Here is a 20,494-nt window from a genome sequence, read left to right as displayed (position 1 = left end):
GAGCCCAAGAATACAGAATCTGACAATGCTTCTATTTCTTTTCCCTCTGTTTGCCAGGAATTGATGGGCCCAGTTGCCAAGATCTCAAGAGGCTTCTTAACTCTTCTTCATTTTCTGCCGTCAGAGTGGTATCATCTGCATGTCTGAGATGGTTAATATTTCTCCTGGCGACCTTAATTCTGGCTTTTGATTTGTCCAGCCTGGCACTCTGCAGGATGGCCTCTGAATCTATGTTAAACAAATAAGATGACAGTGTACAGCTTTGGTGTACTCCTTTTCCAATCTTAAACCAATCAGTCGTTCCATGTTCTCTTCTAACTGTTGCTTCTTGACCTGCATACAGATTCCTCAGGAGACAAGTAAGATGATCTGGTACTCTCATCTCTTTGAAGACTTGCCACATTTTGTTGTGATTCGTATAGTCAAAGGCTTTAGTGTAGTCTCTTAGTAGTAGTAGTAGTGGAACTCTCTTGCTTTCTCCATAATCCAGTGAATGTTGGCAATTTGGTCTCTAGTTCCTCTGCCTTTTTGAAAACAGGCTTGTTCTGGTAGTTCTCAATTCACATACTACTGAAGCCTAGCTTGCAGAATCTTAAGCATAACCTTGCTGGCATGTGAAATGAATGCAGTTGTTTGATTTTGAACATTTCTTGGCCTTGCTATTCTTTAGGATTGAGGCATAAACTGATCTTTTCCAATCCAATTGCCACTGCTGAATTTTCCAAATGTGCTGGCATATCGAGTGCAGGACTTTTAACGATATCATCTTTTTTTGTTTGTTTGTTTGTTTGGCTTTTTTTTTTTTTGGGCGAGGTAATCAGGGTTAAGTGACTCGCACAAGGTCACACAGCTAGTTAAGTGTCAAATGTCTCAATCTGGATTTGAACTCAGGTCCTCCTGAATCCAGGGCCGATGCTCTATCCATTGTGCCACCTAGCTGCCCCAGCATCATCTTTTAGGATTTTTATTTGCTTAGCTGGAATTCCATCACTTCCACTAGCCTTATTGTTAGCCATGCTTCCTAAGGCCCATTTGATTTCATTCTCTAGGATGTCTGGCTATAGATCAGTAACCACACCATTGTGGCTACCGGTGATGTTAAGATCTTTCTTGTGTAGTTCTTTTGTGTATTCTTGCTACCCCTTCTTAATCTCTTCTGCTTCATTAAGTCTCTACCATTTTTGTCTTATATCATGCCCATTTTTGCATGAAATGTTCCCTTGGTATCTGTAATTTTCTTTATTTTTTTTAAATGAGTATTTTATTTTTTCCCAATTACATATAAAAACAGTTTTTAAAAATTAGTTTTTTAAAAATTTTGAGTTTCAAATTCTCTCTCTCCCTTCCCCCCCATAAGATAGTAAGCAATTTGATATAAGTTATACATGTGCCCTCATGCAAAACATTTCCATATTGGTATGTTGTGAAAGAGAACAGACCAGAAAAACCCCACAAAAAATAAAGTGAAAAATAATATGTTTCCATCTTCATTCAGGCTCCATCATTTCTTTCTCTGGAGGTGGATAGCATTTTCCATCATGAGTCTTTGGGAATTGTCTTGGATCATTGTATTGCTGAGATTAGCTAAGTCATTCACAGTTGATAATCATAAATATTGCAGTTACTACGTACAATGTTCTCCTGGTTCTGCTCATTTCATTTTGTGTCAGTTTTCCAGGTTTTTCTGAAATCATCCTGCTCATCATTTCTTATAGTACAATAGTATTCCATTACAATCATGTACCAAAACTTGTTCAGCCATTTCCCAATTGATGGACGTCCCCTCAATTTCCAATATTTTGCCACCAAAGAAAGGGCTGTTATAAATATTTTTGCACATGCAGATTCTTTTACCTTTTTAAAAATCTCTTTGGGATACAGACCTGGTAGTGGCATTGCTGGATCAAAGGGTATGTGTGGCTTGAAAGCCTTTTGAGTATACTTCAAGTATGATCTTCCAGTTGCCCTCCAGAATGGTTGGATCAGTTCACAACTCTGTCAATAGTGTATTAGTGTCCCAATTTTCCCACATCTTCTCCAACATTTATATTTTCCTTTTCTGTCATATTAGCCAATCTGATAGATGTGAGTTGGTACCTCAAAGTTGTTTTAATTTGCATTTCTCTAATCAGTAGTTATTTAGAGCATTTTATGTGATTGTAGATAGCTTTGATTTCTTCGTCTGCCTGTTCATATCTTTTGACCATTTATCAACTGGGGAATGACTTGTATTCTTATAAATTTGACTCTGTTCTCTATATATTTGGATATCCCAGATTTTTTTTGGTGCAGTGGATAGAGTGCTGGGCTTGGAGTCAGGAAGATTCATCTTCTTGAGTTCAGTTCTGGCTTTGGACACTTACTAGCTGTGTGACCCTGGGCAGGTCACTTAACCCTGTTTGCTTCAGTTTCTTCATCTGTAAAATGAGCTGGAGAAGGAAATAGCAAACCACTCCAGTATCTTTGCCAAGAAAGTCCCAAATGGGGTCATAAGACAGACACAACCAAAATGATTCAACAACAGAAATTTTCTTGAAGAGATCTCTTGTCTTTCCTATTTTATTGTTTTCTTCTGGTTCCTTGCATTGCTCATTTAAGAAAGCCTTTTTTATCCTTGCTATTCTCTGGAATTCTGCATTCAGTTGGGTATATCTTCCCTTTTCTCCTTTCCCTTTTGCTTTCCTTCTTTCCTCAGCTATTTGTAGAGCCTCATCAGACAACCATTTTGCTTTCTTGTTCTTCTCTTTCTTTGGGATGTTTTTTGTTGCTGCCTCCACAGTATTGCCAACCTTTGTCTATAGTTCTTCAGGCATTCTATTTACCAGATCCATTCCCTTAAATCCATTTATCACCTCCACTTCATATTCGTCAGGGATGTTATTTAGGTCATGGCTAAGTCTGATAGTTTTCTTTACTTTCTTCAATTTAAGTCTAAATTTTGTAATAAGAAGCTCACGATCTGAGCCACTGTAAGGTCCGGGTCTTAAACTGACCGTATAGATTATCTCTACCTTTGGCTGCAGTGTATATATAGTCAATCTGATTTCTCTGTTGACCATATGGTGATGTCCATGTGTGGAGTCCTTTTTTGCATTGTTGAAAAAGTGTTTGCCATGACTGAGTTGACAAAACTTTTTTAGTCTTTGACCTGCTTCATTCTGTACTCCAAGGCCAAACTTGCTGTTATTCTAATTATCTTTCCATTTCCTACTTTAGCATTTCAATCCCCTATAATAAATGTGACTTTTTTTGGTGAAGTTGAATGGTTTGCCTTGGATTTGAATAGATATCATTCTGTCATTTTTGAGATTATACCCCAGTACTGCTTTTCTCACCTTTTTATTGACTGTGAGGGCTACTCCATTTCTTCTAAGGTATTCTTGCCCACAGTATTGTATGTAGTGATCACCTGAATTAAATTGATCCATTCAAGTTCATTGACACCCAAGATGTTGGTATTTAATCTTTCCCTCTCCTATTTGACCACCTCCAGTTTACCTTAGTTCATAGGTCTTACATTCTAGGTTCCTAGGCAGTATTGATCTTTTATAGCATCACACTTTCCTTTTGTCATCAGACACATCTGCAGACACATTGGCTTTGGCCCAGCCACTTTGTTAGTACTGGAGCTACTTGTATTTGTCCTCTACTCTTCCCCACTGGCGTACTGGATGCCTTCCAACCTGATGGGCTCACCTTTCAATGTTGTCCCTTTTATTATTTTAATACTGTGCATGGGGTTTTCTTGGCAAAGATACTAGAGTGGTTTACAGTTTCCTTTTCCAGGATCACCGTTTGTCAGAACTCTCCACTATGCTCTGTCTATTCTTGGGTTGCCCTTCATGGCATAGTTCATAGTTTTGTTGAGCTATGCAAGCCCCTCCGCCATGACAAGGCAGTGATCCAGGAGGGGAATCAACCTCTGACAATTAATTTATTTATTTTTAGTTTTCAACATTCACTTCCATAAGTTTCTGAGTTTTAAATTTTCTCCCCCTTCCCCTTTTCTCCCCACCGCTAAGACGATGTGCAATCTTGTATAGGCTCTTAGACATTTATGTTAAGCATATTTTCCCATTAGTCATGATGTAAAGAACAATTAGAAGTAATGGGAGGAACCACGAGAATGAAACAATAAAACAAAACAACAAAGGAAAAGAAGAGCAGAGAGCATGCTTCCATTTGCACTTAGACTCCATAGTTCTTTTCTGGTTGTGGATAGCAATTTCCATCGTGAGTCTTTTGAAGTTGTCTTAGATTCTTGCATTGCTGTAAAGAACCAAGTCTATCGAAGTCAGTCATTGCACATTGTGGCTGTTACTTTGTACAATGTTCTCATGGTTCTGCTCTGTGTCGGTTCATGTAAGTCTTTCCAGGTTTTTTTGAAGTCTGCCTGCTCATCATTTCTAATAGCACAGTAGTATTCCATTACATACATATATCACAAGTTGTTTAGCCACTCCCCAATTGATGCACATCCCCTCAGTTTCCAATTATTTGCCACCACAAAAAGAGCTGCTATAAATATTTTTGTACATGTGGGTCCTTTTCCCATTTTTATGCTCTCTTTGGGATACAGACCTAGAAGTGGTATTGCTAGGTCAAAGGGTATGCACCATTTTATAGCCCTTTGGGCATAGTTCCAAATTGCCCTCCACAATGGTTAGATCATTTCACAACTCCACCAATAATGCATTAGTGTTCCAATTTTTCCACATCTCCAACATTTATCATTTTTTTCTGTTTTGTCACGTTACCCAGCCTGATAGATATGATGTGGTACCTCAGAGTTGTTTTGATTTACATTTTTCTAATCAATAATGATTTAGAACATTTTTTCAAATGACTATAGATAGCTTTAGTTTCTTCCTCTGAAAACTACCTGTTCATATCCTTTGACCATTTATCAGTTGAGGAATGACTTGTATTCTTATACATTTGACTCAGTTCTCTATATATTTTAGAAATGAGGCCTTTATCAGAGACACTGGTTGTAAAAATTCTTTCCCAGTTTTCTGATTCCCTCCTAATCTTGGATGTATTGGCTTTGTTTGTGCAAAAACTTTTCAATTAAATGTAATCAAAATTATCCATTTTGCATTCATAATGTTCTCTATCTCATGTTTGATCATAAATTCTTCCTTTCTCCATAGATCTGAAAGGCAAACTATTTCTTGCTCTTCTAGTTTGCTTATACTGTCAGTCTTTATATTTAAATTATGTACCCATTTCGACTTTATCTTAGTATAGGGTGTAAGATGTTGGTCTATGCCCAGTTTCTGCCATACATTTTTTCAGTTTTCCTGGCAGTTTTTGCTAAATAGTGATTTCTTATTCCAGAAGCTGGAGTCTTATCAAATAGTAGATTAGTATAGTCATTGACTGTGTGTCTTACATACCTAACCTATTCCACTGATCCACCACTCTCTTTCTTAGGTGACTCTTCCAGTTAATACCTGGCAGCTAGAGGTACAGTAAATAGTGTGGAATTTGGGATTAGGAACACTTGAGTTTAAATCCTGTCACAGAATTATATTCTTGGTCTGTGTTTAAGTCCTTTCCTAGCTTGATAGCATTGACCAAAGCTTATACACCACTGGCATAACCTTTATTACCCCAGAGTCACCTCCATGCCACAATGGAGTATCAGATGACTTTGTAGGGAGAACTTTGTTTCTATATATATATATATATATATATGTATATGTATATGTATATGTGTGTGTATGTGTATATACATGTATGTATATATATATGTATATGTATATGTATATGTGTGTGTATGTGTATATATATGTATGTATATATGTGTGTGTGTGTGTGTTACATATATATGTATGTGTATATATATACATATATATAATATGTTAATCCTAATTTAAATTTAACAACATGTATTGTTCATTGTATATTCATGAAAATTGCTAGTTTGTGTTGAGGTCTAATATATATATAAATCAAAATAATAAATTTTTTTTTACTAAGGTACTGATTATATGGTTAAGATTTTGGAGGAAGCAGCAAGGTACAATGGACAGAGCACTGGACTTGGAGTTAGGAAGATATGAGTTCAAATCCTGCCTCTGACACTTAGTGGCTGTCTGACCCTGCATAAGCTACTTAACCCCTGCCTGCCTCAACTTCCTTTTCTGTATTATGAGGGAGTTAAACTAGATGTTCTTTGTAGTCCCTTCCATGATTTTGAAATGTTCCTTTAGCTTGTTATAAGATGCTAATTATGTGCAAATGATGTTAAGATAATTATACACTTACACATTTTAAAATGTTAAATTAGAGACAGCAGATTTAGCCACATCTTTGTGCCCATCAGCATGTTAAGTGGCAAGCCAAAAGGAGGGGCAATGAATTAGCTTTCGTTTATTACTCCTTCCTTAAGGATTTTCTGCAAATACCCCTCCCCCTCAACTTTTACTTTAAGGAACCAAAAAGTAGTCTCTCTTTTGAAAACAAGTTGGACATTATTGTTTGTAACAAAGACTACATTATTATTATGATCAAACCTATCAGGATGAAAATATATTTTTAATCAGAATTTGAATTTCACTAAATAATAACCATTTCCCCCTTAAATTTTGTTTCAGATATTATCAATACATTAGGCATTTTACATAACAGAACTAAGCCTAAGAAACTTTTAAACTTCCTAGAATAGAGAACTTCACTATCACAAGAAGCAACCATGCCTGGAGAAGGAGGAAAATCAGATATGGACCGAATTGGCCTGTTTAGTGAAATGGAGTATATTACTATTGGGGACAAATATGTGTCACCATATAATCGTAAGTATATTTTATTTCATTCGTTGTTAAATAACTGGTATTTTTTTTTACATAAAAGTTTCAGATTTAATGGTTGAGGTTAAGAGTAATAAATGTTTTAAACCAGCAGTGTCAAACTCAAACAGAAATGTAGGCCATTAAACCATAGATAAGAATCCCTGTAGATCACATATTGACTTAGAAAACTACATATTAACATTGTCTATGTTCTATTATATTTTTATTTATTTTGTTAAAGATTTTCCAATTATATTTTAATTTGGTTGTAAAGATACTTGGGAGAGTTATGGGCAGCATTTGGCCTGTGGTCCATGTGTTTTACACCTCTCACAAATATTCACACAAATTAACAAGTATTTTAGAGAATACATTCTAATCTTGTTTAAACTTAAGACCTGAAAGAGTGAGGCTGTTTTATTGTTACCTATTTCCCTTTTATATACATTAACTCATTGTGTCCTCACAACCACCCTGTGAGATAGGTAATGTAAGTATAATAATAATATGTATTTATTTATATAATATAATATATATTATTTTATATTATAACATAAATAATACTATATTATATATTACAATTTATATAGCATTCTAAGGTTTGCAAAATGCTTTACAAATATTGTCTCATTTGATCCTCACATCAACCATGCAAAATAGTTGCTGTCATCCCCATTTTACAGATGAGGAAACTAAGGCAAACAGAGGTTCAGTGACTTGTCCAAGGTCACCCAGCTAGCAAGTGTTTGAGGCTGGATTTGAACTTGGGTCCTCCTGACCCTAGGCCTGCCTGGCGTTCTATCTACTGAGCTGCCTAGCTGCCTGTGTTATCAGCCTGCATTAGAAATGAGGAACCTAAACCTGAAAGATGTTAAGCACCTTGCCCCTATCACACAGTTAAGAAGCCATAGAAGAGGAATTTGACTGGAAGTCTCCCCTAACTCCAGGTTCCAAACTCTTGCTCTTGGCCGCATTCTGCTTCAATTCAATAGAAAAAGCCCATTGAGAACTGAGAGCCTCTGGAAATGACCTTGGTGGTCAAGCTGAGTGCTTTAATCATTAAAGAGATAGAAACTGATATTAGTCACCATAAAGCAAGAGTTAATGTTGTTCTAATTAAGGGTTGAATGACTTCAAGATTGGTGAGAGGAGATAACGAATAAATGATCTGATTGTGTCCATTACTGATAAAGAGAAGGAAAAACAAAACTGGAGAATTAGAGTTGGATGGAGACTGCAATCACAGAATCAAAGTCTTCAAAATGAAAAGGCCCAGGGGGCAGCTAGGTGACGCAGTGGATAGAGCACTGGCCCTGGATTCAGGAAGACCTGAGTTCAAATCTGGCCTCAAACACTTCACACTTACTAGCTGTGTAACCCTGGGCAAGTCACTTCACTCCATTGCCTCACCCAAAAAAAAAAAAAAGAACAAAAGAAAAAAGAAAAGGCCTGCAGCGGCCAACATGTCCAATCTATACCCACAAAAGAATGCCCAGTATAATAAGCCCACCAGCTGGTCATCCAGCCTCCACTTGAAGACCTTCAGGAAGGCAGAGCTCACTATCCCCCTAGGCAGCCCATGCCACTTTTTGGACAGTTCTAATGGTTAGGAAGTTTTTCGTTTTTTTTTCTTGCCGTCAAGCCTAAATTTTCCTCATTGTAACTTCCCCCCGTTGCTCCTGATTGTGCTTTGGGGGCCAGTCACAAAAAAATCTAATCTCTCTTCTATGTAATAGTCCTTCAAATGCTCAAAAGGCAGCTAACATGTGGTTCCCCCCCCCCCCCCCCGCAGAGTAAACATCCCCAGCCTCTTCATTGATATTGGGCTTAAGGCGTTTCACCATGTCCTCTTCTGGACATTTTTTGTTTTATCGATGCCTTTCTTAAACTTTAGTACACAGAACTGAATACAATATTCTGATATGGTCTGATGAGGGCAGATTACAAGAGGGACTATGATTTCCTTATTCCTAAAAGATGTGCAAGGCCATTTGGCCGAAGAGCCCATCTTCTTTGCCGCCCACATCACGTGGCTTACTCCTCTTGAGATTGCAGTCCAGTAAAGCCCCTAGATATTTTTCAAAGGGCTGTCTAGGTATGGTTCTTAATTCCTGTACTTTTTGAAGTTAATTTTTTGAGCCCACATACATGGTTTTATCTTCATTGAATTCCTTCTGGAACCCTTGTTCTATTGTTAACAAACTATCCCTTATTTTAGATTTGTGTCTGCCATGCTATTTAGCCTGTAGGACTCTTTTCCATCTCTTCCCATTCATTTTCTATACGAATCCACCAGACATGCTGGTGGCATTCTTTCAGATCTCTTGACATTGAATAGTAACCAATGGAACACACAGGATAGGGTAGTGGAGATGAACAATAGAGATGATTTATGTAAACGACTGTTAACACTACCTATAACTTATTTTATTGTTCTGAATCTCAAAACTGACAAAGATAAAATGGAAAAGGGTTAATTTCATTAGTGAATATTAATGGAATGGTAAATAAAATATTTGCAAATCAAATTCAGAAATATATTTTAAAATTACTTTTTATGATGAACTATGATTTATAACAGAAATCTAAGGATGGTTCTCAATTTTAGGAAAATAATTAGTACAATAAATCATGTTGAGAAATACCTCAGGACAGCCATGCTAATTCACAGCTGGTGGAGCTGTGAATTTGTCCATTGAGTCTCAAAACAATTTGGAATTATGTGAGAAAAGTTACTGATTTGGGCAGAACCAAGATGGTAGAGTAGCAAGAAGTTCAGCTGATCTCCCCCTCATAATTCCTCTTTCAAACAGATCTAGAAAACATATCAGTCTGAGTCTTGATCAGGAAATCCAAGAGAAAAATCAATGAGACATTTTTCTAGCCCAGGTTGGCATAGGGAGTCAGAAAGGTCTGTGGACACTGGGGACATTAGCCAGAAATGGCCACCAAGAACATTCCAGTGAAAGGGAAGACTGTGCTTCTAGCCTTGTCTGCAATTCACAGGAATGACAAATGCAAGGGAAGCAAGCAGTTCTGTCACCGAACCAGCAAAGCTTCCCATAGAGTTTCTCATAGTCTGTTGTTGCTCAGAGATAGACCCATGCCATGAACTTGCAGAGCTCAGACCAGAGGGCAGCAAGCAGTCTTTGCTTTACAACAGACCACTTTGAGGGTATGAAACCTTACAGGTCCTCAACCTGAGCTGCTCCTGAGATCCTGGAATAACATAATATTCAACATCCCCTAAAAGCAGCAGCAGGATGAGTCCAGACCTTCCCTCCAGAAGTGTGCAGAGCCTGTCAGAGCCTTCAGGTTTGAAGTTAGGAAGTAGGTTGGAAGAATGAGCAAACAAAAAAGGAACTCCACCATGAAAAGGTTCGATAGTGACAGGGATGCTCAAGACACAAAGCCAGAAGAACATGACTCCAAAACATCTACAGACAAAGCCTTAAAGAAAAATACGAGTTGTGCACAACTCTAATTGGAATTGTAGGAAGAGATAAAGGAAAAGGTTCAGTTTTTTTGTTTTGTTTTGTTTTTTAAGATTTAAATCATCGGTGTCAAACTCAAATAGAATCCGATCCCTGATCTGCATATTGACTTAGAAAATATCTATGTTGTGTATTGCATTTTTATTTTGCTAAACATTTCCCAGTTACATTAAAATATTTTTTATTCATTTTGAACTTAAATATATAAAGACAAAAAAAGAACATTTCCATATATACAGCACAACATAAAAAGAAGATTCACCATAAAACTATGAATTTCAGCACTTTTTTTTAAACTGTGTAAGTACTACAAATTGTTTTCAAAGCTACTCTGCTTTCTATGTTTCCTTCTATATTTTGTTTTCTGCTGTACACTTTTTATATTTTTTCCCTCCTTCCTCTCCCTGCCCTAGAAATGGGTACCATTACACACACACACACACACACACACACACACACACACACACACACACGTACGCATGTATGTATGTAAAACCATGTTATACGTATTTTTGTTTATCAGTTCTTTCTCTGGAGGCAGATAATATCTTTCATAGGTCCTTTGTAGTTGATTTGAGTACTTATTATACTCAATATGACTTAGTTGTTCTTAAAACAATATTGCTGTTACTGTATACAACATTCTCTTGGTTCTGCTCATTTCACTCTTCGTTGTTTCATGCAGTCTTTCTATGTTTTTCTAAAATCAACTCATAGCACAATAATATTCCATCACAATTATTCCCCAATTGACAGGTATCCCTGCAATTTCCAGTTCTTTGCCACCACAAAGAGAGTTGCTATAAACATTTAAGAACATATAGGTTATTTCCCTTTTTCTCTAATCATCTTGGGAAACAGACTTAATAATGGCACTGCTGGGTCAAAGGGTAGATAATGTAATAATGGGCACAATTCCATATTGCTCTCCAAAATGATTGGATTAGTTCACAGTTCCACCAACAGTGAATGTGTCTCAGTTTTTCCATATCCTCTCCAACATTTGTTGCTTTTCCCTTCTGTCATTTTAGTCAATCTGATAGGTGTAAAATGATATCTCAACGTTGTTTTAATTTGCATTTCCCTAATCAATAGTGATTTAGGTCATTTTTTCCATGTGACAGTAAATCATTTCGATTTCTTCATTGGAAAACTGCCTGCTCATATCCTTTGATCATTTATCAATTGGGGGATCCCAATTACATTTTAATCTGGTGAGCCTGCATTTGATATCTCTGATTTAAATAATGTTTTTATCAATTAAATGAGAGTACTAGAGGAATAAATGTTGGAAAAGATAAGAGTTATGGAACAAAGAATTGGAAAGGGAATTAACAGATTGATACAAGAGGTGCAAAAATTTGCCTAAGTAACAAACTCCCTAAAAATTATAATGGACCAAATAAAAGTCAGTGACTGCATAGGAAACACAAAATATTAGAGCCAAAAGACTTTTAAAAGATAGAAGGTGTCTTATAGAAAAAAAACAGCTGATGTGGAAAACATATTGAAAAAAATTTAATTAGACTACCTGTATGCCATCACCAAAAAAAGGGGGGAAAGGCTATACATCCTATTTAAAAAAAAAAGCTATAAAAGTGCCCACATCTCTTAGAACTAAAGGACAAAGTAAAAATAGAAAAATCCACTGCTCACTTCTTGAAAGAAACCCCAAAATTAAAACTCCTAGGAACATCATAACCAAAGTTCAGAGCTTCCAGGTCAAAGAAAAATTGCTGCAAGCAGCCAGAAAGAAAAATTTATTCAGGTATTGAAGCACCACAGTCAGGATCACACAGAATTTACCAGCTACCACAATTAAGGAACAGAAAGCTTGAAATACATTATTCCAGAAAGCAAAGGATATAGCCTTATAAGCAAGAACAACTTAGCCAGAAAAATTGAATTAATAATCCTATAGGGAGAAAAATGAACCTTTAATGTAATTGAAGATTTCCAGGCATTCCTGATGAAAAGATTACAGCTTCATGGAAACTTTATGGTACAAACACAGGCAGACATGCATGAGTAAGCATAAAGGACTAAACAAGGATAAAGTGCTTACATTATAATGTGAAGAAACGATACATGTGCCTTCTGAACCATATTCTCATCAGGGATCATTAAAGGGGTCTAATTAGGCAAGGCTTGGGAGTGGTTCTGTTATGTCCTGATAATCTTAAAAGAAAAATAGAAAAGGAGGGGGAGAAGAATATACTTGTGGGGGAGAAGAGAGAGAGAAGATGGGGAATATCTCAACATTATAATGCACAAATAGAAGTCTATAAAAACAGAGGAAGGGGTCAGGGAAGCGGGTGACATTTGAACCTTACTCTCATCTGAACTATTCAGAGTAGAAGAGGAATACATAAACACGAGTTGGATACAAAAATATATTTCACTCAACAAGGAAATAGGAGGGAAAAGGGAGAAAGTGGGGAAGTAGGGAACAGAAAGAGTAGATTGAAGGAGGTATTAGTCCTGAACAAAACAAAATCTAAGGATGTACAAAAATATAGCATCCTGTTTTTCAGTGGCAAAGAATTGGATACGGAGGGAGTGCCCACCAACTGGGGAATGTCTGAACAAGTTGTTGTGCATCAGTTTAATAGAATACTATTGTATTTCTTATCATGTAAGAAATGATGAAGGGAGGTTTTTTTAAGGCAAATCTGGGAAAACTAGTACAGAGAGAGGCAAGCAGAACCAGGAGAGCAGTTTATATATACAGTTACAACAATTTTATGAAGATAAAAAATTTTGAAAGACTTTGGAATTCTGATCAGCATAATAACCAACCATGGATATCAGAGGATTCATGAAGAAACATGGTGCCTACCTCCTAAGAAAGAGGTGTAAACTCAGACTGAAGATTGAAATGTCTTTTTTTGATCATGGCTTTTGTGGGAATTGATTTTACTTGATTACAGATGTTTGTAACAGTGGTTTATTTTTCTTTCCCATTTGGGTTGGGGGGAAGGAGGGAGAAAAGGCAGATTTTTGTTAATTAAAAATATAATTTTGAAAAATCACTAAATTGTTTATACCATTTGATCCAACTGCTGAATTTCTATTCCAGTCAACCAATCAACAAGGATTTTATAATGCCAGCAAGCCAAAATATCAAAATATTGTGTACCAAAATATAAATAACAGCATTATTTCTAATAGTAGTAATAATAATATCTAGCATTTATATAGCACCTACCATGTGCCAGGTACTGTGCTAAGTGCTTTACAAATATTTTTACATCTTATCTTCACAACAGTCTTAGGAGGTAGGTGCTCTTATCACCCCCATTTTATGGTTGAAGAAATGGAGACAAACAGAAGTTAAGTGACTTCTTCCAGCTAGTAAGTGTCTGAGACTGAATTTGTACTGAGGTCTTCCTGGCTCCAGGTCCAGTCCTCTGTCCACTGTGCTACCTAGCTGCCTTTAATAAAAAAGCTGATTACAAACTGTGTATCCAGTAGTTGGGAAATGGCTGAACAAAATGAAGTATAGTAATTTAATAGAATATTTTTATAACTTTAGAAAGGCCTCCAGTATGCTGAATAGACCCCCTTTTGATGACTTTATGGAAGAACATGCATAAGAGATGCATAGAAGGGGCAAATATGAATGGGTTATGAGGGAACTTAGAAATTAAGGAGCTCACAGATCCATTTGAGCAAGGAGTAACAAATATAAAGAATTTATAGAAATGTGAACAGATTTGTATGAACTGTTGTGAAGTTTAGAAAGCAGAACAATGTAAATGAGGACAACACTGAGAAGTACTAAAACTCAGGTAAAACCAACTAGATAATATTGGTTCCAAATTATTAAAGTTAAAGCACATAAACTTTTTATTTTTTAAAACTTAATTGAATTTTATTTTACTCAAACACCAGAACACAAATGCAAAATAGAGAAAAAAAATCATAAACTTAAATATTGGAACTTAATTACAAAGTAAGAAAAGAAAAAAAATGACCAATATTAACTACTTGGTTTTACCTGATAACAGAAACAAGAAGATATTACAGTCGTAAAGTACAAAGAAGTTTCTATACTCTTACTCCTTTTTGAAGTACGAAGAATTTTTTCAGTCAGGTTTATGGAACTAGATTTGTATAATCATCTCAACTTCCCTACTAGAATGTAAATTACAGGCAGGGACCAGTGTTTTTTTTTTCCCTCTATTTATTCCCAGACCCTAGCATAATACCTTGTATGTAGGAGGAGCTTAATAAGTATTTGTTGAAAGGCTAATATGGAAATATGTTCTGCATGACTATACATATATAATCCATATCAAAGTGCTTGCCTTCTCAAGGAGAGGGGAAAAGAGGGAATAAGGGAGAGACATTTTAAAAATGAATGTTAAAAATTGTTTTTTGCATGTAATTGGAAAAATACATAAAAATCTAAAAAATAAGTTTGTCAAATTGAAGGCATATTTATATAATAAAACAATATTAAAGCAATATAAATACTTCAATAAGGAAATACCTTTAAAGGCATACTTATATAAGAATTTAAAGCAGTTTAAGTCCAAATCATTGAACAGCATGGTAAAAAAAAAAAATCTTTAATTATAATTAAAAATATTTAAGTCAAATTTGAAAGCCTTTTTTCTGCATATGTAAAGAATACTCTGACAAAATCCCGCTCTAATGGTGTGGGTGAAGGTGGCCCTAGGGTCTCAAAGATGATTCCAGAAGACCATAAGTACTGGCACATTGAACCAAGTTTAAACTCTTGAGATGCAGACCAGCAAGGGACTCAATACCTAAGTATCAGCCAAGCTTGCTTCAGAGATGTATATCACAAGGTTGACTGTAAGAGACAGCTTCTAAGAACTATACAGTGTTTAGCACATAGTTTATGCTTAATGTTTGTTGACTGACTAATTGACTAAGACCTATGATACCCATATGGTACCATCACAGACTTTTGAAGTGCTTGTTAGGTGTATAACTAGATGAAGAAATATGAATATATAAAGAAAATCATTGTATTATATTTGTAACATGTCCTGAATTGTCTGTTTCATTTATAATACCATATAATTTTTAACAATCTGCTTTCAAGTCTTTAAATGTCATGGTTTTCCCAGTTTACAATAATAATTGGCACATAATAAACAAATCTGAATGGTTTATTCTTTCCTTTCTTTTCCTGTTGTCACCTCCTGTCCGATTTATCATATTAATTAGGAGAAACAGTACTTGTATAAATTGCCATCTACACAGTCTAGTGTGGAGGTCACCAAATCCGACCAGCTGTCTGCTTGGTACTGCCCATGAACTAAGAATGTTTTTTTTTTGATTTTTTAATTTTTTAATACGGCAAAACTTTAAAAAAAATGTAAAACATATTTTTAGCTTTCTGGCCATACCAGTGGGATTTGGTAAACTTGCCAGTTAATGGAAAGGACATTGAACTGACTCCAGTGTGAATTCTAGGCCTTTATTGTTTTGCTCTATTTACTTTTGTGATCTTGGATAAGTAACAAATCTCTGAGTCTTAGTTTTGACACCTATAAAATGAGTAGTTTAGACTGCAGCCTCTAACAATCATTTTCAGCTCTAAAAAGATACCATTCTATCAGAACGTTTTTATATGTTAGGTTTATTGAAGAGACCTTCTTGGGTCTTAGGGTCATTTGTTCTATAACAGTTAATTGTCAAATAACTATTTTTAGTTATGTGCATTTCAAACACTTTCTAAAGGTTAAAACTACCAATTGTTCTGAATCTGAATTTGAAGTTTATAATTTTATATTTTACTGCTTGAGAATTTTAGAACATTTCAATTGCTATTAAGTATATCATTAATATGTTGCAACTTCTTTTAAAGGACCTTTTAATGAAACTGCTGGCAAAAATAGACAGATGCTGCCTGGGGGTAGTAAAATGATGTCAGCTCTACAACAAGGTTTCTTTGAACCTCAGTTTTTAAGGATATTTGAAGGTGAGGGCTACGTAAATCTCAATCAAGTAAGGAGGCGATATATGTTACAAGAGGCCAAAAAAAATTTAAGCAAACCCTTCCTTCCCAGTAATGGAGAAAAAAAAGCGTAAGTGTTGGGGGGAAAATCTTTTAAATGAAATTATATATTTTTTGCTCAGTTATTTTTTTTCCTAAGACTTGCTTATGCATTTTTTTTTTTTTGTTTCTAGATGTAATTCTTTTGAATTTTGCAGCTTATTGATTCTGGAATATCATATCTTTATATCAGTTCCAAATGAAGTAGATCTTAATCATTTGGACAGGGAGACACTTTGAATAATCAAGAACTCACACTCATCCTTTCTTTTCATTATCTAAGCAATTCAAACACACCAAAATTTGGATAGGTTGGCATTTGAAATAGACTTGAGGTATCCTGTTTCCTTTTGAGCTCCATTCAAGTGCAGAAACCTTCACAATTAAAAGGTCAGTAGAAAAAGTGTTTTCATCACTGCACAGCGTTGAGGAACCTTATACACACACGTATACACACACACCCAGCCCTCACTCAAGTCTCACATTCTCATTTGTCCCCCTTTACCTATAATCTCACTCACACTCCCCACCCCACACTCTTCTCACAAACCATTCTAACTTCTACTTTCTAATGTCTACACTTTCCTGATTAATTCACTGGGGGCAGCTAGGTGGCACAGCAGGTAGAGTGCTAGGCCTAGAGTCAGGAAGACCTGAGTTAAAAACTGACCTCGGACACTTCATAGCTGTCTGACCCTGGGCAACTCACCAAATTCCGTTTGCTTCAGTTTCTTCAACTGTAAAATGAGCTGGAGAAGGAAATGGCAAACCACTCCAGTATTTCTTCCAAGAAAACCCCAAATGGGGTCAGCAAGAGTCAGACACAACTGAAACAACTAATCAACAAAAATTAACTCACTTTTCATCCCCCCTCAAACTTCCCATGGCTTCCCATCTCCCCACTCTCTCAGCTAAGGACTTTCCCCGTTTTTACTGAAAAAAAATTGAGGCCATTCACAGAGAGCTTTCTCTTTTCCATTCTTCCTCATCTCACGTTACTCAGATGCCTTCTGCTATCTTCTTCCTGTCCCCCAGGAAGAGGTGACTCTATCTTTGTGAAGGCAAACCTCTTTACATGTGCAAAAATTCTATTCTAACCTGTCTTCTTCAGCAGATTTCCCCTTCCGTCATTTCTGTACTCTCATTTATCTTCAATTTCTTCTTTTCTAATGGCTGCTTCCTTCCTATGTACAACCATGCTCTCATCTCCCCTATCCTGTAAAAACTTTCACTTGATCCATCCATCCCACTAGCCATCATCTTATAGCTCTTTTCCCTTTTGTGAGAAGGCTGTCTGTGGTCAATGTTCCTTTCTGCCTCCCCCCCCCAAATATAAACTTTATTAAGTTAAGCATTATCTTACATTCCTAGCAGCTAACCAGGGCCCTGAAATTTAATAGGCACTTAGTAAATGCCTATTAAATAACTGGTTGAAGAATATTAAGGAGACTAATGGGGGATAAAAAGGAGAAATGAGGACTTGCACTGCCAGATCTCAATTATTCTAAAAAGTGTTAATTATTAAAATTATCAGGTACTGGATTTTAAAAAATAAGAAACTAAATCAATGGAATAGAATCTAGAATTTCAACCAGAGGCTTTCCGTGTTTCATAAATTCAATATCATAAAGCTGGGAAGGGAATTATTATTCAGTTAAACTTTGAGGAAAATTGGAGAACTTGTGCCAAAAAATTAGGTTTTGTTATGTTTTGGCAACTTTTTTATATAATCTTAGTGTCCCATGGCTACACAGCTTATCAGAGGCAAAACTTGAGCCCAGGTCTTCCCAATACCAAAGTTGGCCTTTTGTCTACTATAATATGCTTTCTCTCTCACACCATATACCATTAATAAATTCCAACTGGATCAATGATTTAAATACCTTTAAAAATCATGAACTATTAGAAGAATTGAAATGGTTTACCCATCACTTTAGTGAAGGCAAAGAAAATTATTATTTAACAAGTAGAAGAAATTATAGGTGACAAAACAGATAGATTGTTAAAAAAGGGAATAAAACAAATTGCAAAAAATCTTTGCCTTAAATATTTCTCATGAAAACCTGACATGCAAACCCCATAAGAAATGGACACAAATATATAATAAGACCCCTTCTCCAGTGGATAAGTGTTTAAAGAAATGTTTCAGTTAGACAGTGCTTGAAGGAAGAAACATAAATTATTAATAATTACCTGAAAACTGCTCATTCTCCACTAATCTGAGAAAAAGAAAATTAAAACTATTTTAAGATACTTCCTTAAATTTGCAAAGTGGCAAAAGGATGAAATTCAACATTAGTATGGCTCCATTAGTATGGAGAAACAAGTACATTGTGAATTTATATGATACTTTTGGGAAGTAATATTGCAATATATAATATGAGCTATAAATTGTACATCTCTTTAATTCAGTAATTGCATTATTAGAATTCTACTTAGGAGACATTTTTGACAGGAAAAAATACCAATCTATACAAAGACATTCATAGTAGCTTTATTTGTAAACAATTCATGTGCCTAATCATTGGGGAATAGATAAATTTTGGCACAGAAATTTTGGCACGTTCTGTCATAAGAATTAACATGTAATACATGAATATTTTGATAGTAGCAACAACAAAATCTGGGGGAAGTGTACCAGAGAAAAATAGCTTCCAGAAGAATAACACTTTTTCTTTTTGCAAATCTGTCAAAGGCAGTAGGAACTGCAAACCTCAACAATGGAATTAATAGTTTTCTGTGTGGTCTTTTACAATTCTTCTTTGTGTCTTTGAATTTTTTGGTTAATCATTACTCAGAATCTTTTTTATAGAAATAGGGGAGTATATAAGAATATCTATTAATGAATACATACCTAAGAGGTTGTGGAGGGTAAAAAAAGATGGCAGAAGAACATGCTACCTAATAAACAACTTGGGCTTCCATTGGGAAAAAAAAAAGTCCACCAAGACTACTTATTGTAGCCAAATCAAGATCAAAGATTTAATTCTACTTGGAAAATGTTATGATAAAATGGAACCTACACCATCCAGAAATCAAGCGTCAGAAAAGATGGCCTAGAAAACAAAACCAAAGAGAAATCAATTTATTTTGATGATGAGTTTCCTCATTTCATCATTCTGACTAGGGTCAAGTTCTGACTTATGCCCTGGTGCTCATTTAATCATATCACACTGCCTTGGGAGGCACTGATCTCTTTTTATATATAAAAATATAGGGAATTTTATATATTTCTTTCCATAGAATGGGTCTTATCCTTTTAAATGTCAAGTTTTTAATCAGAAATATTTAAGGCAAAGATTTTTTATGTACAAGTTTTAATGTAATTTATATACATTTTATATGTATTTTTATATATAAAAATAATGTAAATTGACTTATCTGAAAGTGGTCAGAAATGTCCTTGTGAATGTGGAATTGACTAAGAGGCTTGGTGATAGGAGACTAGCAGACAGGAGAGAGGTATAGGGCTGAATATATGTATGTACATATATATATATACACACACACACACACATGCATGTATATATGTGTATTTATATGTATTTACATATATACACAAACATATATGTTTATACACACACACACACATTTTTGCGTGTGTGGAAACCATCTGAATAGAGATGATCACTGAACCCATGGGAGCTGATGAAGTTACTGTTGTGAATACTGGCCTCTTGTGTTAACTGTTGTAAATTGCTCTTTTAGTAGATAGGTTGTAGAAGATTCATCAAGTATAATAAAAGAGAAGTTGTATAATATGGAACTGAGTTATAATTCTACATTTCTACTTCTTTACATTAACTGCAATCTGTCATTCAAACCCTGAGGATTCCATACCTCTCGCCATCTTCCATAGTAGAAGTTCTTAACCTATTTCTTTTTGTCACAGGGTTTGGAGGTGTACTCTCTACCTCCTAGCCCCTCCCAGCACCAGATCTTTGCTTTGCCTTTGACCTTCTGACCATTAGATTATTCTAAGCCCTCCTGATCCTTGTTGCTGCTGTCCATCTCTAGCATACTCTCCAACCGTCTGTGTAACTTTGGCACTTGCCTTAGAGTCTTCCTCTGTATTCCTCTCTATTCCCTTGTTATTATTCTCAAGTCTTCAGTATCCAAATGGATGACCTTTATAATAGCATCCTGTTTTTTCAGTCTCAATGATTTTC

The 20,494-nt window shown here is 35.6% G+C and overlaps 1 protein-coding gene across 9 annotated transcripts in view; it reads left to right on the top strand.

The window, feature by feature from the left end:
* CUNH4orf47 (chromosome unknown C4orf47 homolog) overlaps positions 1-20,494 on the top strand; it is a 58,191-nt gene that overhangs the window by 4,453 nt on the left and 33,244 nt on the right. For 5 of the 9 annotated variants that reach the window (XM_027837529.1, XM_027837527.1, XM_027837531.1 and 2 more), the window contains exons 2-3: positions 6,603-6,800; positions 16,137-16,356. In XM_027837529.1, the coding sequence (XP_027693330.1) occupies positions 6,701-6,800; positions 16,137-16,356 (320 nt within the window). In that variant the 5' untranslated portion in view covers positions 6,603-6,700. Of the gene's footprint in view, positions 1-6,602; positions 6,801-16,136; positions 16,357-16,693; positions 16,716-20,494 lie in introns of those variants that run through there. The other 4 variants (XM_027837530.1, XM_027837532.1, XM_027837533.1 and 1 more) reach the window with 4 other exon arrangements.

This window comes from Vombatus ursinus, unplaced genomic scaffold (assembly GCF_900497805.2).
Source record: "Vombatus ursinus unplaced genomic scaffold, bare-nosed wombat genome assembly UNPS02014821.1, whole genome shotgun sequence".
NCBI lineage: Eukaryota > Metazoa > Chordata > Mammalia > Diprotodontia > Vombatidae > Vombatus > Vombatus ursinus.
Note: the sequence above shows the minus strand (reverse complement) of the source record. Positions and strands in the feature narration are given on the sequence as shown.